The following is a 22,207-nucleotide window of genomic DNA, read 5'->3' on the forward strand; positions in this document are numbered from 1 at the left end:
ACTCAAAATCCATGTGCAATAAAAGAGTGATAAATTTTACTACATTAAAATAATTTAAAAAACAACTTCTACCTGGTTTTTATGGTTAAAAAAAAACAAACCACAAAGTCAAAGAAGAAATGAAAACTGGAAGAAAAATATTTGTGATACAAAGGGCTCCCTAAATATAAGGAAATCTTAAAAACTAAGGTGAAAAAAAATCAAAACTAAATAGAATATGGGAAAAACACATGATTAGACAATATACCAAAAATACATATAAACGTAGCCCTAAAACATATAAAAAGTTGGTCAATCTCATAAAATACAATTTAAAGAAAACACTGAAGGGCCGGCAGAGTGGCTCGTTGGTTAAGAGTTGGCTTGGGAGCGCCAGCTCTGAGCAGCAGGGCCCCAGTTTGGATCCCACATGAGGGCCAGTGACGCTGTGCCCTTTACAACTAAGATGGTGAAAAACAGCTCAACCTGGAGCTGGGATGCTGTGAGTCACCAGCAATGGCGTAGGCTGCAGTGGGACTGCTGTGGGCTGCCGTGAGCTACTGTGAGTGGCCGGCAGCTGGTGTGAGCTGCCGAGAGCTGCTGTGAGCTGCCGTGAGCAGCCGTCCAATGGCCGGCGAATGACTGCCTCACCGGGGAAGAACACAATGATCACAATACCAACATGGGCCAGTGAAGAGACGTCCTCCACAACTAGACTGAAGAACAAAAGGACAGCAACCTGTCTGTTCCCCTCCCCCAATTCCCTAATAAAATCTTTAAAAAAACAACAACACTGAAATAGCAAGAGATTAGCAGCATTAAAAGGTATGACAACACATGCTGTTGGTGAGGCTGTGGGAAAACAGACACTCTCATAGAGTGTTGGTTGGAACGTAAACTGGTAAAATCCCTAGGGAGGGGAACCTTACAGTATCTAACGAAATTACATATACCGTATTTGCCGGCGTATAAGACGACTGGGCGTATAAGACGACCCCCTAACATTTCCACTCAAAATACAGAGTTTGTTATATACTCGCCGTATAAGACTACCCCCTCTTCCACACACCTTCCACACACCAAATAAAAGGTAAAACAATATCAGATTTGATTTGGCCCACTGAAGTGCAAACAAGCGTATTGTATTTCGTGTCACCACATAACCGTTTTGGCGATGTTGAGCCACCATGTCTGCTACATGTTTTTCGAGTTCTGGCCAGTGTGGGGTGCCTCTTCTTAATGCACACTTACCCCTTGGCATACTCTTTAATGCTTTCTCATTTGATTTCCAGTCCCGAACCATCTTTTCTGTTACTCCATATTGTCTTGCAGCAGCACAATTATTATTTTCCTTAGCAAAGTTTATAACTTTCAGTTTAAAATTTGCATCATACTTCTTTCTTTTGGCTGGTGCCATGATAGGGATGATAGGGGTTTTGACTGGTCGACATTTTCTATGCTGTACTGTACAATGGTGCAGTATTGTGGTTGGCTGTTGGCTGTATACAAAGCCTGATTTGATTGGTCCCTGCTCCCTGTTTGCCCGCCCTGTCACTATAGCAGTCTGGACCACCCTTGCATCAGCATCTCCCTGGGACCTCACTAGTGCGCAAGTGCGAGCTCTTCAACATTCTAACAGGCACCATGATAGCGCAAAATCGCGAATCTTCAATGCATATGTAAAGAAATATACGGTAACCCGAATTTACCACACTCGCAAAATCGCACACAGCCGACCATACACCCAGTATGGTATCGCGATTCGCGATTTTGCGCTATCATACTGGGTGTATGGTCGGCTGTGTGCGATTTTGCGAGTGTGGTAAAATCGCATAACAGCCGAGCATACACCCAGAAGCGCTGCTGATGCCTGAACGGTATGTGGAATGAAGTGGGCGGGCATCGGGAGGCCACTATGGCACGGGGCAAGCACTATGGGCAGTCTATCTGAAGTGTACCTGGCGTATAAGACGACCCCCCACTTGGAGGCATATTTTTCAGGGCCAAAAAATCGTCTTATACGCCAGCAAATACAGTAGGTTTACTTAGTGTCCCAGCAGTCTCACTTCTGGGAATTTTTCTGAAGATACACCTCCATCAATACCTATGCACAGATTACTCATTGCTGTATTGTTTACAATTGCAAAGTACTGGAATCAACCTAAATACCCATGTAGGAGAATGACTGAGTAAACTTTGCTATATCCACACAAAGGAATACTGTGAAGATGTAAAACAAAAATGAGGACGATCTCTATGAATGTCTCTGTGAACGGACGTGGAGGGATTGCTCAGATATACTGTACCGTGAAAAGAGCAAAGTGCAAGAAGAGTATCCGTAATACAGCACCCTTCAAAAAAGCACAGAAATGTTTCATGGGAAAACATACATGCGTCTGATCATTGTTCAAGAAGAGACACAGGAAATAAAATTCAGCGACTATTAAGATTAGGTATATATAGGGTGTGGGTAGGAATTGGGTGGAAAGGATAGAGGGAATGGGAGCGGGGATAACACTTCTCTGAATATACCTTTTTGTACAGGTGCATTTGCAACCATGTTAAGGGCTTCACATATAGTAGAGAGATAGGAAAGAAGGGAGAAAAGAAGGGAGGAAGACAGGGAAGGAGGGAGGATAAAATGAATAAGGATGAAGGACACTCTAAAAATGAATACCAACAGAAACTAACAAACCAAACTGAATTTCAAATGAATAGCAGAACCACACTAAAAAGTGAGGGTTAAAAAAATTAACGCAATTAATTTTTGAACACAGCATTTGGACTATATGACCTCAGGCTAAAAATAAAAAGTACTCTAACCAAATAGAGAATTCTAAACTGTAGGCTTCTCTTTTTGCGGAGGCATGGATTAAAATTCGGAAACATTTTTGTACATTCTAGGATTGTGCAAGTAAGTAATTCACACTGTTGAATAAGGGAATTAAAAATAGGGGAAGTGTTGGATTGGATTTGAAGGTACCTGTGTGAACTCAGACAAATGGGCAGATAGACAGATACTTAGAAAGGGAGGGGAGAATGGAGAAAGAGGGAGAAGGGAAAGGAAAGAGAGGGAGGGGTACAGATGTGAGTGTGGATATAAATGCATGTATGGCACACAAGTATATACAGCTATTTCCCAGTTATGTCCCCTGAGAGCGCCTAGAAACAATAATACCTGAGAATCAATGAGCATATCTAGTACCCAGACATTGATTTCTAAATTCCATTATCCGCTAAAGGGAAGAAGTCACCTTGGATAAATGGCTGATTCCAGGACGGGGACAGGGAAAAAATATGCTAACCCTAGAATATCTTTTTATACCAAAAAGTAGTCAAAGATTGATGAAAACATGTGAAAGAGAGACTGGAGTCAGCTTGAAATGGCTCTTATAGGCCAAGTCAGAGACGATTTGAACATCAAAATACATATTTGAGCATAAAAATAAATAATGTGGGTAAAGGATTATAACCTATTGCATAAAGTTAAGACTCTGTGTATGAGCCTGCTCTGATATAAATAAACAAACAAATACATACATAATTAAGTCACCACTTGCCAACCATCATACTAAATTCATTAAGGCAAATCATCAACGAATGCTAAAACTAGTAGATGAAAGTTTGCGGAGTAAAAAAATATTAACATAATCTCAAGACAGGTATTATCGATTACAAAAGGCAAAAGAATAACTTTACAATGGAAAACTTGGCAGGCACCACCTTAATCAAATGATTAACACTGCCAGTAATGGGACTAATCAGCAGCATGTATTTCCTGATATGATGCACTGAGAACTCAGCATCACTTCAGTGATTTTCCTGCCATAAGTATATAACCTGCATTGAACTCGGAGAAAATGTCAGACAAACTGAAATTGAGAGAAAAATCCTCAAATAACTGGCCTGTATTTGTCAAAAATGACAATATCACAAAACACAAATACAGACTCAGAAATGGTTCAAATGAAAGGAAACTTAAGAAACATGATCTTGGGTTTTCTTTTGCTACAATATAAAGGACATTTTCCAGGATAACTAACAAAATTTCAGTAAGGTCAGTAGATTACATGATAGCATACATGATAGCATTATTTTAACATAATTTCCTGATTTTGATCACCGTACTATGATTATGTAAGAGAAATCCTTGTGTTTAGTAAATACACACACAAGGACTTAGGAATAAAAGGGCATCATGTCTACAACTTAATCTTAACCAGTTTAGAAATAGTGTGCGTGCGTGTGTGCGTGCGTGTGCGTGTGCGTGTGCATAGAAAGAGAGAAAAAGTGAGGGAGGAAGAAGGGAAGAGGGAGGGAGGGAGGGAGGGAGGGTGTAATAAAATGTTAATATTTGGGAAATCTGGCAGAAGAGTGTCCAGAATTCAGTGTACCATTCTTGCAACTTTTCTTTCAGTCTCAAACTACGTACCGTATGTCAAATTAAAAACGAAAATTTCTTTGTAAACCACATCCACCAGAATGGCTACATATATATATTTTTTTCCTTTTTTTTTGCAATTTATTAAAACTTTGTTTAAACACTCATTTTGCAACACACAAACATATACAGAGGGTATCAAAAAATATATACACATTTTAAGAAAGGAAAACAACTATTAAAATTGTAATACTCAATATATACTGATAACAAAAGATGAATGAATACAGGTCACATTTGACTTCTGCAATTACAAGAGGTGCTCAAAGTGGTTACCATCAGTGTCCAGACACTTCTGATTATGATGAACTACTGCTTGAGCAACGCTGACTGAAGTGTCCACTTGTATACATTTTTTTGGCACCCCTGGTATTAAAAACTCCTTGTATTTAAAACATTAACTTATTCCATATATAATAAAGCTACCTCTCTCCTGTGGCATATCTTTTTTATTAGTTTCAGGTGTACAAAACAACAAATTGATTACAGACATTTATATACCTCACAAAGTGATAACTCCAATAAGTCTATTACCCATCTGACACTGTACACAGTTATTACAACATTGGCTATATTCCCTATGCTGTACTTTATATGACTCTTTTTTTTAATTATAGTTGACATTCAATATCATTTTATATTAGTTTCAGGTGTACAGCGCAGTGGTTAGACATTTGTAAGATTTATGAAGTGATTCCCCCAAATAAGTGTAGTACCCATCTGACACCATACATAGTTTTTACAATATTATTGGCTATATTCCCCAAACTGTTCTTCTTTACATATTGCCATGACTATTTTGTAACTACCAATTTGGACTTCCTAATCCCTTCACCTTCTCACCCAGCCCCCAAGCCCCTCCCATCTAATAACCATCAGTTTGTTCTCTGTATCTATGAAACCTAGTTCTGTTTTGTGCATTTATTCTGTTCTTTAGATTCTACATATAAGCGAGATCATATGGTATTTGTCTTTGTCAGTCTGACTTATTTCACTTAGCATAATACCCTCTAGGTCCATCCATGCTGTTGTAAATGGTGAGATTTCACTCTTTCTTATGGCAGAGTAATATTCCACTGCATATATGTCCAGAATAGCTATAATTTTAAAAAGAACACTACATGCTCGCAAAGACGTGGAGTAACTGGAGGAACTCTCCTTTACTGTTGGTAGGAATGTAAAATGATAAAACCACTTTGGAAAAAGCTCTGTTGGTTTGTTAAAAATTAAACATACACCTATCCTGTGACCCAGAGCTTTTATTCCCAGATATTTACCCAAGAGAAATGAAAACATGTTTACAAAAAGATTTGTACAAGAATATTCATAGCACCTCCATTTATAATAACTCAGACTAGAAACAGCCCAGGTATCCATCAACTGCAGAATGGATAAACAATCTATGGGCACATTCCTGCTATGAATACCACTCAGTACTAAAAGGGAACAAAGCACTGATACATCTAACACATGGAGGAATCTGAAAAACATTATAACCAATGAAAGAAGCCTTCTACAAAAGAGTACATAGTATATGATTCCATTTATACAAGTTCTAGAAAAGACAAAATTGGTTTGTGGTGGAAAAAAATCGAAAGGTGGTTGCCTCTGGAGAATAGGGTGGGGGTTGACTGGGAAGGGGCATAAGAGAACCTTCTGGGTAATGGAAATGGTCTGTATCCTGAAAGCAGCATGGGTTACACATGTGTATACATTTGTCAAAACCCAGCAAATGTGACAATATGTATATATTTCAACGTATTCATTTCTGATAAAAAATCTACATCAAAAGATAAAAAGTTAAAAAGAATGAATTCTAGGATATAATATACATGAAGTAGTTAGGGTGCCTGTGTCTGCAATTTACTTTGATGTATGTCAAAAAATAAGATGGATTAATGAATGGATTCTAGAGGGATAAACATGCAATTAAATATAGTGAAATAGTAATGGAATCTAGGTATTTGCTGTGAAATTCAACTTTGCTACATGTTTGAAGATTTTCATAAAACAATGTTGGAGGTAAAGATATTTTGGGACAACTGATTCAATAAAGACTAGTTAGATAATATTAGAAAAAAATTTTGATCCATTTCTTAGGTGTGATCATGGTATTATGACTAAGTAGAAGAGTTTATTTTTAGGATCAGTATTCTAAAATATTTGGAAGTGAAGTGTCATGATATCTGCAACTTACTTTGAAATAGTTCTGCAAGCATTTTAGAGAGTTGGGTAGATAAAAAAAAACAGGACAAATTGTTACAACTGTTGAAACTAGAAATAGGTTTAAAAGGTGTTCGTTGTCATTTTCTTTCAGCTTTTATGTTTAAAATGTTTCAGAATAAAATATGAAGAGAAAAGCAAAACTACCTGGGTCTGAAGTCCCATGGGGTCACTCCTCCCATCCAGCTGGACACCAGATGCTAGATGAACACAGGTTGAAGCTTGTCTGCCTGGTCCCATCATGTCACGGTTTAGAGCAATAGTGAAAGGCTAATCATCAGCCAACACTTCTTCCCTAAAACCATTGCCTAAAATGAAAGAAAGCTACTTTCAGACCAAGCGTCTTCAAACAAAGGGAAAGAATAAGTAAAACACAGAGCCATGCTCACGAAACAGTTTTCTACAAGTAGTCCATAGCAACCTCATACTACAGAGCAAATGCGCGAAGACTGATATGAGTTTCTTTCATTTACAAAAGCAACGACACTTTTGAAATTTCCAAAAGAATAGGGGGACACACTATTTTCATAACCATCTCTTGGGCCATTTTCATTCTAAATTTCAAATCTCAAGGGTCTCCAGTAAGACATGATTCCCCAGAGCTATTATGGTAAACAAGCACTTCCTAGCTGGGCGGTTTTACGGACATACAGTCCACATCAATAGATCCTAACCACTAGACAAAGAGCAGTCATGCTTTACTAGGTAGCTCAAAAGGACATAAACCTACAAGATCAGGATATCTAAGATTTATGCCAGGATCTGCCATTAACAGTGGAATGACCTCTCTAAATCTTCAATTTTCCCCATCCTCTCCCCATCCTGTACAGTGAGATAAAACATACAAAAGCATTGTGTAAGCCATTATGGGGTGTACTCTTATCACTGCCTTTCCCTAGTCTGAATGCCTCCTGAGAGACACTTCATTATCCCCGTCCTCATCACGTGTTTGTCTTAGGTTGTCATTTACCTATGTCACAGGTATATGTCCCATCTTCCCAGCTAGACAAGGTTCCTTGAGGGTAAGGGCCTTGTCTTGCTCTTCTCTGATATTTCCCACAACACAGTGCTTTGAGCATAGTGGACAACTGAACTCAGTATTTGTTGAATTAAGCTGATTTTCCCATAAACTAACTAGTGTTAAATGTATTGGGGAATTTGTTCTCTCAAAGAATCCCATAGTAAATCAACTGGGAAATTCAGGTTTTAATTTAAGCTGTTGAATAAACCCAACGTTTGTAGGCTGAATTTGCTTAAAGACAGATACATCTGAAGGAATATAAAGGCAGTTGTACAAGATTCCTTATTTCTAAGGCTGTGGAGACATGATCAAACACGAAGATGGGAGGAGGCACATGAGCAAGGCAATCCCAACTGGCTTGGTATCACCACAGTGCAGGGGCTGGAGCCACAGAATGAAGGAGCCTGGGGGGCGTCTGCAACATTTATGGGGTCAACACTTCCCCCTAGGATGCCAAAGGCCTAATAATCCATTCTCCACCAGGAAAAAAACTAGGTGATCTACACAGTTCCAGGATACCTTAAGTGATGCTACACACACACACACACACACACACACACACACACACACACACACACACATACACACATAAAGTCCAGGGACACCCACCCCCAAACTGTTCCCCTGTACAAAGTCCTGGGACACTGCTCTCTTTGCAACCTGTCCCTTTCCAATTGCTCCAGGAAACCTCCCAATTTGTTACACCACATACCGTGCGACATCTCCACAAAGTATCTCTCTCCCCCATCCTGAGACACCCCTACAGCCTGTACCTTCATCCACAACCCAGGACAAATCTCCCCCCAAACTGTTCCCTCCCAAAGAGTCCCAGGATCCCCCCAACTTGTTCCTGACAGACTACTGGAATGCTCCCCTCAATCTGTCCTCCCCCACACAATTTCCTCCCAAGTTGTTCCCTCCCACTCTGATTCCAGACGCTCCTCCAGCCTGACCCCTCCCACTCTGCTGTGGGTGACCTCTGAAATGGCCACCTGTTTCCTCCCTTGAAACTGGGGGCTCTTCCACAGCGTCATTCACCCCCATGGTCGTTCCTGTCCCTGACAATCCTGGCACATTTGGATAGTCTGTTTCTTCCTCTACAGACCCTGGGCAGGTCCATAACCTGTTCCCACGCCCACAGGTGTAAGACGTCCCTGCGGCCGGGCTACTCCTTGCTAGCCCCAGGATGCTTCTCCGTCCTGTCTCCTCCTCTGAAGGCCCAGGTCCCTCTGCGGACTGTTCCCGCACTACTGTGAGGCCTGAGACAGCAGCACTTGTCTCTTCTCCCGTAGACCCAGTCACCCACACTGCAGCAGGCACGTGCCCCGCCACGGGAACGCCTACAGCTGCAAGCACCCCCAACGACAGAGGTACCCTCACAGCCTCAGGGACTGCTCCACTGGGCCTCCTTCTCCACATGCCTGAGACACCTTCAGAGCCAGTCTCCCTGTCCACAGGTCCTGAAGCCCTGGAAGCAGCAGGCACCTCAGTCGCCGGTCTCCTTCCCCATACAACTGAGACATCCCCAGAGTTAGTATCACCCACTATCGGTCCAGGAACCCCAGCAGCTGTAGGTGCTCCCACAGCCATGGAAACTCTAGCAGCCACAGGCATCTCAGCAGTTTGTCTTCTTTCTGATAAGCCCAAGAGACTCCCAGAGAGTGTCTCCCCCCTCACATGCCCAGGTACCCCCGAAGCTGTGCACAGCCCCACAGCCATGGACACCCCTGCAGTTTGCTTCCCTCCTGCCAAGCCTGAGACATCCCCAGGACCCATCTTTTCCCCTCTGGGCCCAGGCATCCTGGCAGTGGTGGGCATCACCATTCTTGTGGGGCCCTTGGCATCTGCAGCTCCTTGCACTGTCTCTCTCTCTCCCCACAAGCCCGAGACACCCCCAGAATCCGTCTCCTCCCACACTGGCCTGGGAGCCACGGGCACTCCGCCAACTAAGGGCACCCCTGCAATCTGTCTCCTTCCTGGCAAGTGCGAGAAACCCCCAGAGCCAGTCTCCACTCCCAGAGGACCAGGCACCCTAGGAGCCATGGACAGCTCAGCAGCCACAGGAACCCTAGCACTCTGTCTCCTTCCCCAAGATCTTGCGACACCCCTAGAGCCAGTCTCCTCCCCGACAAGCCCAGCTACCTCAGGAGCCACAGAAACCCTGTCAGTCGTGGGAACCCCACTGGCCTGTCTCCTTCCCCACGCTCCCAGAAAAGCCGCAGAGCCAGCATCCTCTCTCACGGGCCACAGCTCTTCGGGAGACACGGGTACCCCTGAAGCCACAGGTATTCTGGCAGCATGAACTCTCTCCCACAGGTTCAGGACATCGCTAGAGCTGCTTTCCGGACACGTCGGGCCAGACACCCACACAGCAGCAGGCACCCTCCCGGACCCAGGCACATCCATCGCTGTGGGTAGCCCTGCTGCAGGAGTGCACCTGTGCTTGGGCATGCCCGATGCCTCGGACAGCCCCACTGTCTCAGGCAAGCCCACAGCCTGTCTCCTCCTGCACAAACATGAAATATCCCCATAGCCAGCCTCTTGATCCACAGACCCACATACCCCTAAAGCGGCAGGCACCAGAGCCTCTTGCTCCCCCATAGTCTGCCTCCTTTCCCACAGACTCAGGACATTCCCACAGCATGTCTCCTCCCCAACAAACCCTGGCACTGCATCAGCCAAAGGTACCCGCACTGCCTGCTGCCTGTCCCACAGGCCAGGGATGCCACCATACTGCCCATGTTCGCTCCTGGCTCCCAGTCCCAGCCCAGCCTGGGACACCCCCACAGGTTCTGTTCCCCACACACCCGGGACATTCCCGCCTCCTGTCTCCTTGCCCAATGCCCTAGGTACTCCCATGGCCTGTCCTACACCCCACAGGCCTGGAGCACCCCCAGGACCTGCCTTGTGCTCATCAGGACTAGATACCTCCGCAGTCTGTGCAGCTTCCCATGACCCTCGGTCACCTCCAGAGCCTGTCTCTACCCACACAGCCTGTCCCCTTTCACTGAATCCTGGGTCACCGCCACGTCTAGTTTCCTCTTCGGTAGAACAAGGCACCCCTACAGGCTGTCCAGTGCCCCATGGGCCAGGGATACCCCTAGGGCCTATGTCTTCCAGAGCTTGTCTGCTCCGCCACATGCCTGGAACACCCACAGAGGCAGTTACCTCCTCCACAGCATCAGGCACCCCCGTGGCCTGTCCCCTGCCCCACAGGCCTAGGGTATCCCCACAGACTGCCTCCTGTGCCACAGCCCCAGGCACCTGTACTGACTGCCCTCTCTCCCACAGACCTGGAGCACCCCCACAGCCTCTCCCTCCCTCCACAGCTCTGGGCACCTCCACAGCCTCAGGCCACACCATGGCCCCAGGAACTCCCATAGTCGGTCCTTTTGGCCAAGGGCCCGGAGCAGCGCCATAACCTATCTCCTCCACAGCTCCAGGCACCCCCACAGCTTGTCCTCTCCCCAGCAGATGTGGTGCAACCCCAGACCTTGCCTCCACAGTCCCAGGCACACCCACAGGAGGCGCCCTCACAGCGTGTCCCTGCCCACACAAGCTTGCGGACCTCTCACAGCCTGGCCCTAGGTCACTAGCTGTAGATGTTCCTGCGGCCTGGGGGACTGTCCTAGCCTGTCCCTTCACCCACGGTCCTGTGAGACCACCACGGCTGGTCTCTATCCATGAAGCCCGGCCAGGTACACCCCTTTCAACTGGCCCTTCTCCGGCTGGCACAGGAAGGAGTTGGACTCGGCTTCCTTCCCCGCATCCCGAAGCTGCCCTCATAGCCTGCACCTTCAGCCACAGTTCCAGAATACTCTCATGCCCCATAGATCCTGGGCGGCCTTTTCTCTCACAGCCCCGAGGACTCCTATAAACCGTCTCCTCCTCCTCTTCCTCCTCCTCCTCCTGCTCCCCCCCAATGCCAGTCACCCACACAGACCCGGCAGGCCCCACCACCTGGGGTTCCCCCACAGTTCCGTTCACCCACACAGCCCCGGGGTCCCTTGCAGACTCAATAGAGCCTGCAGTGCCAGGTGTCTCCGAAGCCTCGTTCGCCCCTTCCGCCTCAACTGTCTCCGCCGCCTGTCTTCTCCCCCATGGCTGCCGACAGTCTTGCAGCCTTTCTGCACTCACACAGCGCGTCCCCCACACCGAGGACCTCATCCGGCGCCTAGCTCCACGGCCTCGGGACGTCCCTGCACCCCACCTCTTCCCCCATGGCCGCCGAACTCCGCGCCCCGACCTGCTGGGCCCCACACAGCGGCCCGGCATCTCTGTCACTCGCTCGCCCCTGCGCAGCCGAGGCAAGGCCCCGCGGCCAGCCGCCCTGCTCATAGCTCGACGACAAAACCCGTCTTCCCCAACGCGGCCCCAGGGCACTTTGTCTTAACACCTCGTTCCCAAGACTGCTCCACACACGCACTCACACTCAGCTCCAACCTCGTACCCTTATTCCCTTCCAGACCCCCACCCCCGCCCAGTCCTGCACGCCCGCCCCCCGGTCCCGGGCACCCCCAAAGCCTAGGCAGGAGAATAGGTAATTGGGGGCGACGAGCGGCAGGAACCGCCCCGGGTCAAGGTCTCCTCTCCCCCAGGTCCATGATTCCTAACGCAGCTTCCCAGAATCCCCCCAGCCCCGGCCCAAGCCCACCTGGCCTAAGGCGAGGCGCGGCTACTGGGAAGTGGGCGGGGACGAGGGTCCCGATTAGGCCTCGCTTCCGGCTGTGCGCCTAGTCGCCATAGCAACAGGCGCAGGGCGGCTTGGGAGCCGTTAGGAATCCTAAGCCACCTAAGGGTTCTGGGGCGGCGCGGAGACAGTTTTTGTAGCCGCTGTACATGAAGCTGGGGCCCAGACCAGATTAGGGCAGAGCCTGGATTTCGCAATGGAGCCAGCACCGAAAGATCGGAGAAGTGAGAGCGGAAAGACAGTACGGGTGAGTTATGGCCTTCAGAGGCTCCCGTAGCACCTCCTAGTTTTGTGGGCTCCCTTAGGCACCGCCCTGCTCCTTGACCACCCGGAAACAGCTTCGCTCCGCCCCACATGGGGCCCGTGTCCCAGCAGAGCGACCCAAAGACTCCTGCAGCTGTCCGCCGCGCGCATTCCCGATGGCCCACTACGAGGAGGTGAGTGTGTCCGGTTTCGAGGACTTCAGCCGGGCTGTGGAGCAGCACAAAGGGAAGACCATTTTCGCGTACTTTACCGGTTCTAAGGACGCTGAAGGGAAAAGCTGGTGCCCCGACTGCGTGCAGGGTAAGGCCGGGATTCGGGGGCTGCTGCCCAGAGGAAGTGACAGGAAGGCCGAGGCTATGGCCAGAGAGCGGGGTTGAGGCAGAGGAGGTAGTCTTGCCCCCGGAGATCTGCAGGGCGATCAGAGCTGTCATCTTGCCTCTTTTGCCTCCTTCTCCTACCCCGTTCCCTTCTCTCCTGCTATTAAGTCCTTCCCCGCCCCTAATGCTCTTTGTACCATCCGACCCATACAATCTTGGAAGCCAGTCCTTTCAAACTTTTCACGTCCCCAATGATTAATGTCATAACAGTAGACGTGAATTGGTCTCCTTTGGCTGTCAGCAGATATTGATGCCTTCCATTGCTATGGGCGCTGTGGTGTGGGGACATATCAGGACTGGGACTTAGTCCTTCTTCAAGTGGCTCTCAAATCAGAGAACACCTGACTTCTGTTAATCTCCGTTAACCGTAGGTTAAAGTCTGAGTTCCTAGCAACACTGAGGGGAGGGGAGAAGGGCACTGTGTATCTGTGCCTGATTGTACAGTTGATGTGTAATTACTTTGTATCTACTTTTTAAAAGCTGAACCAGTCGTCCGACAGGGGCTGAAGCACATTTGTGAAGGATGTGTGTTCATCTACTGCCAAGTAGGAGAAAAACCTTAGTAAGTGGCAATGTGTACTATTTCTCAGACATGCACTAAGACTCTTGCAAACTTAAGACCGGAAGGGCCTCAGGACTCAGGTTCTACATTCTAAGGTAGTCTGATAAGTCCAGCAATTATAAGACATTAAATACAAATTAAAATTTTGAATATTCAGCCACTTGTATTAGGTAAGGATAATGCAATGAGTTTGGCTGGTGTCAGTTCAGAACTTAATTGTCTTTACATTTATTTTATATCTTAGACACACTTTAAATGAAATATTTTACTCAGGGGAATAGACAAGTCACGGTCCCCAGGGTTTTTGGGGTTTTTTTAAATGTTTACAACAAGAACAATAACTAAAAGACTAAATTTAGGAATATGTAAACTATTAAGCAAAATGTAAGAAACCAAGTAAATGTTTTTCATGATCAATTTTTCTTTTCAAAATAGTTGGAAAGATCCAAATAATGACTTCAGAAAAAACTTAAAAGTAACTGCAGTGCCTACACTACTGAAATATGGAACTGTGAGTATTTCTCTAATGTGTTGGGGGTACAATTCACCCTGTCAAAACTTTTTAACTTGTTCTGGATTCAAATTTGAAAAGGTCTTGATATTCCATCGCAAACATCACATTCCTGTTCAGTGCATCTGTTCATCCCGCTGTGGCCAATCCCAATAAACTATGAATAATGCAAATATCTAAATATTACATGTTTTTCCTTTTTAAAAGTTATTAATTTAAAAATTGTATAAGCACTGTTCAAGAAAGTTGGTTTACAGATAATTTCTTACAACACTGGCATCAATGGTGGTTTTCCATTTAATTCATAATTCTGGTTGAAAAGAAAAGGTACCTCCTCTAGTTTAGTCATGGCCCTGGGATTCTAAATTAAAGAGATGAGGGGAAGAGGGTTGGCATTAGACTTGCTGTCTCCTGTTTTAGTCTCTAAGTTAGAGCCAAGTGATTCATCTTAAAGCAAATATCTTAACCATTTCATAAAACTTGTTACAACTGGTTGATAATTCCTGAATGGCATAATTTTTGTTTGTGTCATTCAAGACAGAACAATTCTATCCTCTCCTAATAACATTTTTGTAGTTGTGGGTTAAAATTTGACTGTTCTTCTCTTACAGCCTCAAAAACTGGTAGAATCTGAGTGTCTTCAGGCCAACCTTGTGGAGATGATGTTCTCTGAAGATTAAGATTTGATGATGGCAATTATGTCTTGATTTCCTGATTTGCTCTAGTATTAAAAAAACTGCATGCTTGCTTTGAATTCATGTGAGCAATAAAAAATTATGATGTAAAAAAATTAGTATATGTCTAAATAATGGAGTGCTATATTAAAATGCTTGTGAACCCTCTGAGATATAGGTAAAATAAGTCTTCAGGAATGGCAGTATTAGCACAAAGGAATGTATTACTGGAGGTAATAAGAAATTAAGACAGCTTCCACATCCCTAAAGGAGTTAGGATCTTTTACCTTAAATTCCACGAATTTACAAAGAAATGTCATTCCTCAAACACCTCCTTTGGCTTTAGAATTTAGACCTGAACCTAACCACTGAAGGAGAGTACATCTCATCTAACCCAGCCTCCGCTTCATGCATGCAGTTTTGTTTTACAACTGTCTGAATGTGCTTCACTATCTGGGATGAGGCGGGTGGCAGAGAGGCTAGAGACTATATAACCCAGTGGTGGGAAGGACTCAGGCCCATGAGTCGGTCACACCAGTTACCACTTACTAGCTGTGTAACCACAGGCAAGTTACTTCACCTGTCTAAACCTCCACCTATAAGAACAAGGATTACTCTGAGAAAAAAATGAGAATGCATCTAAACAACACAGTGCCTGGCTTGTGATACCTGCCAAATGTTAGCTTTCCCAAATAAGCACAAGTATTTGAGGCTCCTCATCCTTGTTCCAGTGTAAGGTCAAGAGTCCAATTACTAGTTAACCACCAATCTTCCTGCCATCACTAGGTCAGCAACATACCAATGGTTCTTCCATAAAGCTCCTGCAAAGCAAGTAGCGATGTAGGTATGTTCTCTCCTGCAGAGTTTAAGAAACTATGCAGTTCTTGCTCTCTCATTTTGAGGTCACTGACTCCACTCCTCTCATTCTGTAGATAAGAGGGGTAGGGTAGCTGATCTGAGGGATAGTAAGGTTCCCTGTGGACGTGCCCTAGGACGTGTACCTACTGTACACCAGGAACATAGATAGGCTGAGTTCGGGATATTTGGTGGCCCGTCCCTTGCCCCATCCCCACTGCCTCTTTAAACAGATTTAAAGCACCTAACATTTCTGGTCTTATTCAATTGAATGTGTTAAATACTAATAATGTTAAAAATCCACAGGTAAATCAAAGAATGGTTTTGGTTCAACAGAAATAATCTATTAACAATAAAAAGTTAGCTGGATGAAATAGCACACTAAAGGGTTTAGGTGCTGCCACAATAAAGGTAGGTAGGAAGTCTTTTTGTCTTCACTGTACAAAAGCAATATATACATGTCTTAAGAGCCTGGTCTGGATCCAGCTTTTCATTTTCCTGATGTGTTATTTTGCTGTTGCTGCTCTGCCAGGGCTTGCTGAAGGCGCATCCGCTTCCGGGAATAGTGCTGCCAGTGCAGAATTTGCTGCTCATCAATAAATTTCGCACACTGAGCATTCACCAGCTCCTTGCGGAAGTGTTCATATTGGAGCAGTTCTAACATGTGTAAACACTGAGGGTACCTGGGTTTAAGTTTATAAGTTAATGATCAATATAATTTAAGTCAATAATGCCAAGCTCTTGAGTCAGCTATGCAAAAATGATCTTGTAGCCTACCGCTTCTATAACATTAAACTTAGTACACTTGGGTAGTATCAAGTCTGTTTTTTCTTACTGAGGCAAAGAAGCTAGTGATCAAAAGTCAGCAGTAAACACAATTTCCAAAAGTGAGAAAAGTTAAGTTCTGAAATATTAAGTAACTTGCCCAAGACCACACAATAACTGGTAAGCAGAGTCAACATTTGGGGGCAAATCATGCTGTTCTAGTCTGGTGGTTTCCAAGATGAGGAACATGAACATTTTTATTTTAGTAATTATGTGTTTAATTGATAACTATTGGTTTTCCATCATTAAGAATAAAAAGACAACTTGTATTCTAAAAGTCAATTTCAGAAAGAACTATGCACAAATATTGTATTCTAGATTTCCATGGGGATATACCAATTCTAAAATTATGAATTCTGTAAGACTGAATAAATATGCAAGTAAATGTACTATGGATAAAGACAGCCAAATTTCTGGCTATTAGAAAAAGAGACAGATAAAGGGGAAGGTGAGAATGAACTCTGTTACTGAGCTGGAATTGAAAATATCAGTATGAACTTATGACTTAATATTTAGACAGATACAGAAATAGATATGTGTACATGTATATATACACAGAATTCCTAGCTTTGTGTGTTGAGAGGGCCTAGAAGCAATGAGACTGGTACCAATGAGCACACTTAGTACCCAGATCATGGGTTTTAAATCACGTTTTCCAGGGTACCCTGGAGAAATGGCTGATTCTAGAGCTACGGCAGGGAAAGTACAAGATGAGTCTGGATTATGTAGTGCCAAAGAAAAGTGCTCAAAAAATTATGATAAAGGTATGTTTGAAGTAGTCAGGAGCCAATTTGAGGGGGTCCCCAATGGCCATTACCTGGAATCACTACAGCAAGAAAATACATAATTATAATCCACAAAATAAAAATAAGAATCCAAGAGTCCATACTGATATTAAGTTTTTAAAGGAATACATAAATCAGGAACAAGAGTTTCTTACAACTGAATTACAACTAATAAATATAGAAAGAATGATGTAATTAGAAAGTTACCATAGTAAAAATTCTTTGAGGCAAGTATCTTCAATAGACGCTAAAATTAGTGGGTAAAAATGATAAAACAAGATATTTACAGTTTCAAGTATCTCCTCATAAGATACTTATTAAATATAAAAGAAAAAAATAGTAACTTGATAGGAGAAAATGTAGCCACCACCTCACCCGAATGATCAAAACTAACATCATCAGTGGTGGGTAAATTGACTTCCTATGAGACTCCTGATATACCCTAGAAGGATTCAAGATCACTTCTGTGTCATGGTCATAGAAAAAAAAAAAAAAAAAAAAAAAAAAAAAAAAAAAAAAAAAAAAAAGACTGATGAACTCAAGAGTAAAGGAGACTAAGAAGACATGACAAAATGCAGCATGAGAGCCTAAACTTGATACTATCAAACATAGTAAAACATTAGTAAGACAGCTTGCAAAATCTGAATGAGGTCTGATAATGAGATTAGATAATAATGTTAATGTTCTGATTTTGACCATTGTACTATGGTTATATAAGATGTTAACATTTACAATATCTGAGTGAAGAATATACAGGAATTCTGTTTACTATTTTTCCAAGCTGTTTTGTAAGTGAAATTATTTTGTACAGGCAAGACAAAATTTAAATGAGTCAATTAAAAACCATGAAAGCACACAGGAAGTACACAAACCAAAATTGTGCAAGTGAGGAAAGTTTGGAAAACAATGACTACAGCAGTGCTTCTCAAATTCTCATATGCACATGACTCCCTTCCTAAAATGCAGATTCGGATTTAGCAGGTCTGGGGTGGGGCCTGAGCTCTGCATTTCTAACAAGCTTCCAAGTGATACCAACGCTGCTGGGCTGAGGCCCTCACTGAATATCAGGGACACTCCAAAGGTTCATGGTTACTTGCAGTTGTTAGCGGCTAAGCCTGGCATGCCCTGCTCACACCTACCCTGGCTAGTTCCCTCTGTGAGGGCTTAGGTAAATAAAAAGGGGCTGAAGACCAGCTCTTCCACTCACCAGCTGGGTGGCCTTGAACAAGGTACTTAACCTCCCTAAGGTTAATTGCTTCATTTGTAAAATAAATTAATGTGACAACCAAGAGAATGGTCTTAAGTAGCATTTAGTCAATAACGGGAATTTAGATACACAGTGATCATTTATCAAACTTACTGAAGACAATGCTCAGAATACATTAAGTGACAATAAGAAATTATAAATATCTTGATAGGCTACAATTACAGAATTAATCAACAATATGAGGTACAAAAGGAAAGTTCTACATTTAGATTTTTAAAAAGTGAGCAAATATAAATGGCAAACTCAATTAATAGTATTAATGAAAATAAGAACTGAAGAATTTTAGTTCACATAAAGCTCTCAGCAAGTCAACAATGTGAATCCTTGCCTCCCACCCACCCCCCAAAAAAGGTAATGTAAACTTAAGGTGAACTAACAGAAGTGTAATATCTGTATAAAGAAAAAAGTGCTATATGGTACCCTTCCATCTGAAAGCCTGTGTTTAGTTCTCGGCTGAATAACATAAGGCATGACTGCAAAATATCCAAAGGAGGGCAGATGAGAAAGGACTGGAGGTAGTTGAGAAAAATAAATGTAAAAGAGACAGTATAGTGCAGATACTGGCTGTTAGTGAAGCAGGCCAAATGGTGGAAAATGTCTAGAAGAAGCAGTTGCTCCTCTCAGCACTAGCCAGTCATTGATTTGCGAGAAAGAAGACCTGGAGTTACCAGATCGTCCAGATTTCAAAGAGTAGCTAGAAATTGGGATGATTATATGAAACTCTGCAATCTTTAAATGTTGGCAACTAGTAAAATAACAAAAACCTTGTGCAGACTGAATGATACGCCCACAGGGGTTAATATGCAAACTCTCTTGAATTTAAATATCTGAAGGGCCATTGTCTCCATAGAGCAATTGACTGATTCTAAATTCAGGGACAAAGCTGGGGACACTGGGTGGAAGCTACACGGAGTTATATCACAATACAAGGAAGAACTTTGTAGCATTTAACTAACAATGGAATTGGCTGTCCCTGAACAGAGCAATATGTGCTCACTGGAAACCTCTAACCACAGTGTAGACGATCATCTCAGCAGTGTTGTGTGTGAACTTGATGGTGTCTAAGACTCAAGACTCAGTGTCCAACACTGAGTCTCTAAGTCTACATACATACATGTTGCAATCTACTAGGTTGTTGGAAAAGTCATGATGTATTTGTTTTTCGTTGCAAAAATGCGACATGACTTTTCCGACAACCCAATAATAAAAAAGTATTTTCTCTAGGTTTTTAAATAAGTGGTTGTTTATAAAGGGCCAGTAAGGGTACAAAGGGTCCCGCAGGCAGCAGAAGGATGTGGGCTTTGTGAATCAGCTATTAGACACAGATCAGAAAAGTGACTTGGATAAACTACAAGTATGAAACATTTTCCTCTCAAACTTGTGTTTGTTTAGAAAAGAAAAAGACAAAAAGTTTCACTACTGCTTTCTGACTACCGAGTTAAAACAAAGCTGAGGTGTGAATTCAAAGATTATTTTTTTCCCACCAAAAATAGCTTTGTGATTATAACATGCTTCTTGCAATTTAGTCGTGCATCTGTTGCACAACCTGGTATGTGTGTGTGTGTGTGTTTTAAATGAGTACAGTACTTGGCACTTAGGAGGCCCTAAAAAAAAAAACTGTAGCTATTAAGACACAGGTAAGGCTACCTCCTCCAGAAAACCTTCTTTACCACTACCTCTTCCTACATTCTTTAATTTTCAGCCCATGGCTATCTCCTTGCATTTATAGAATGTGGGTTCCTTGGGGTCAGAAAACCAGTGAGATGGGGTGAATGGTACAAGATAAGGTCAGATAAAGATAGAGCCAGATCATATAGAACTTTAGCTCAGGAGACTGGATTTTATTCTGCATGCAATGGGAAATCAGTGAAAGAGTCTAAGCAAGAAAGTAACATGTGATTCACATTTTTAAGAATCAATATGGCTTCTGTGTAGAAAATTATTTTCCTTTGTTTGGCTGAGGGGGGTGCAGAGGGGGGAAGGTAAGAATGGAAGCAGAGCTAACCAGAGAATAGATTACTGCAGTAATTCAAGTTAGAGATGAGTGTGTCTTATAAGGTGGTGGCAACTAAAAGAAGTGGAAAGATTCAAAATATATTTTTACCAGTGTGAAACTAATAAGTCTGTTAAATAGCAGTGTTTTGGAGTATAATAAGGTATATACATATTTAGGACTATAAAAAATAAACTTACTTTAGATACTTGGCATATTCTGGTTCTTTCCAGTAAAGCAAGTACTTAAGATAATTAACAAAAGCTTTGTCTTTGAAGTAACCTCTTTGGGCAAGAACTGAAAGGCATAAAAAAAAAAAATACATCTGTAGAGCAAACCAATCCTTGAACTACTGATTTGTACTCCTAACATAAAGAATTCACTTACATAACAGCCCCACCATCAACACACACTGAATTCGAAAAACAAGTCCGATTTTGCTCATACACATACACACACACACACACACACACACACACACACACACACACACACACACACACCAGTATAAGTGTAGCAGTAATTCCGTTCAATTGTGAATGTATAAAATTGGACACCATTATGAACTGCAACTGTTCTGTCAGAAATCATTAATAGCTACTCATGAGATGCTCAACAACTTACAATTAAGGTAATTTGGGTTGGCTAAACACTGCACAAATTCCAATTCCAACTGAAACCGAAGTCGATTTCCAGCATCATCTAGGAGAAAAGATAGCAAAAATCATCCCAAATAAAGGTCATTGTATAATAATATTGATTTGTAGGAAGAAAACCGTAAGGAAACCTGACCAATGCTGAGATACATTTCTACATAAGGGGCAGGTGATCGTTTTTGCCTATCCTGGGTGTGGGAAGAGATAAACCTTCCTTAGAAGGCTAAGGAAAGCAAAGCCCCGATTAAAAGGATTAAGTTAGAAGTTTCTCTACAAAGAGAAGTCATAAAAAAAAATAATAGGAAACACAAGAAACAGGATATTTATCTCTTGTGAGTCACTATGTAGGGATTTTAACGGTGATAACTGCGGTAAGTGGTAATAGCTGTGCCTTCCCCTATTTTAATAATATGTTACAACTGTTACGTGATTAAGCAAAAGCTAAGTGAATGCTAACTCGATCAGGAAAAGGTTTAGAATCCAAGCTGAAAAAGAGACAGAGTTGTGTGCAAGATCAGGGAGTGTGTGCATATGTGAGAGGCATCACTGGCGGAAAAATATACAAGTGTGTCGACGATATTTCAAAGTTCTGCAGTTCATCTGAGAGGGAGAAAACAAGTCGAGGAGACGGTTTAAGATTGAACTAACTCCTCTCAGTCAGTCTTGCCCAGGCCAGGAAGCCCGTAGGGTCGGTGTTTGACTAGCAAGCCAAAAAAAGGTCTGCGAACCAATCAAAACTCTGAAAAGGCCAAACTACCTTCTTTCCAAACGCTACAAGAGCCCCCGAGCCTCCGGGTCCGAACTCTAACCCCGCCGGGAGGCAGGCCTGCAAGGAGTCCAGGGACGTCGGAGGTGTCTGAGGCCGGGGTAGTTCTGCGCAAGAAGACTCGCGACTCAGAGCTACTGACCTGTCTCCATAGCGACAGCCGCGGCCATCACGAGCAATGATGCGAAAACGCCACCAGCCCGGCACAGCAACCGCTGAGAGTGGCGGAGGAAGTTCCGGAAAGCGCGGTTCCGCCTTCCTATCGCGGGGCAGTGTGGGATGCGGGGGCGGGCACAGTCTGGCGCGACGGCGGGAGGC

General features: G+C 43.6%; 3 protein-coding genes across 12 annotated transcripts in view; 1 reads left to right on the plus strand and 2 right to left on the minus strand.

Annotated features, from left to right (window-relative positions):
- Window positions 1-21,171, minus strand: part of KIAA0753 (KIAA0753 ortholog) — a 68,810-nt gene extending 47,639 nt beyond the window's left edge. For 6 of the 10 annotated variants that reach the window (XM_019659846.1, XM_019659849.1, XM_019659845.1 and 3 more), the window contains exons 1-2: window positions 12,319-12,401; window positions 6,791-6,951 (exon numbers count right to left, since the gene is read on the minus strand). In XM_019659846.1, the coding sequence (XP_019515391.1) occupies window positions 6,791-6,886 (96 nt within the window). In that variant the 5' untranslated portion in view covers window positions 6,887-6,951; window positions 12,319-12,401. Of the gene's footprint in view, window positions 1-6,790; window positions 6,952-7,613; window positions 8,455-12,318; window positions 12,402-20,667; window positions 20,752-21,091 lie in introns of those variants that run through there. The other 4 variants (XM_019659844.1, XM_019659842.1, XM_019659850.1 and 1 more) reach the window with 4 other exon arrangements.
- On the plus strand, window positions 12,670-14,861 carry TXNDC17 (thioredoxin domain containing 17). Its single transcript, XM_019659860.1, has 4 exons — window positions 12,670-12,918; window positions 13,476-13,557; window positions 13,993-14,068; window positions 14,680-14,861. Exons 1-4 carry the CDS (start codon window positions 12,774-12,776, stop codon window positions 14,746-14,748), a joined length of 372 nt encoding a protein of 123 aa, XP_019515405.1. The 5' UTR covers window positions 12,670-12,773; the 3' UTR covers window positions 14,749-14,861.
- Window positions 15,920-22,160, minus strand: MED31 (mediator complex subunit 31). Its single transcript, XM_019659852.1, has 4 exons — window positions 22,032-22,160; window positions 21,092-21,169; window positions 20,668-20,764; window positions 15,920-16,280 (listed from the first exon to the last, which is right to left on the minus strand). The coding sequence occupies exons 1-4, from the start codon at window positions 22,057-22,059 to the stop codon at window positions 16,088-16,090; spliced, it is 396 nt and encodes a 131-aa protein (XP_019515397.1). The 5' UTR covers window positions 22,060-22,160; the 3' UTR covers window positions 15,920-16,087.
- Window positions 22,161-22,207: the final 47 nt, after the last annotated feature.

The sequence above is a fragment of the Hipposideros armiger genome, unplaced genomic scaffold, assembly GCF_001890085.2.
Source record: "Hipposideros armiger isolate ML-2016 unplaced genomic scaffold, ASM189008v1 scaffold_304, whole genome shotgun sequence".
NCBI lineage: Eukaryota > Metazoa > Chordata > Mammalia > Chiroptera > Hipposideridae > Hipposideros > Hipposideros armiger.

Coding starts and splice junctions, on each gene's coding strand:
- TXNDC17 (XM_019659860.1), top strand. CDS start 12,774: ATGGCCCACTACGAGGAGGTGAGTGTGTCCGGTTTCGAGGACTTCAGC. Junction 12,919..13,475: donor GTGCCCCGACTGCGTGCAGG/GTAAGGCCGGGA, acceptor ACTTTTTAAAAG/CTGAACCAGTCGTCCGACAG. Junction 14,069..14,679: donor CACTACTGAAATATGGAACT/GTGAGTATTTCT, acceptor CTTCTCTTACAG/CCTCAAAAACTGGTAGAATC.
- MED31 (XM_019659852.1), bottom strand. CDS start 22,059: ATGGCCGCGGCTGTCGCTATGGAGACAG. Junction 21,170..22,031: donor GGCTGTCGCTATGGAGACAG/GTCAGTAGCTCT, acceptor CTTTTCTCCTAG/ATGATGCTGGAAATCGACTT. Junction 20,765..21,091: donor CAACCCAAATTACCTTAATT/GTAAGTTGTTGA, acceptor TATGCCTTTCAG/TTCTTGCCCAAAGAGGTTAC.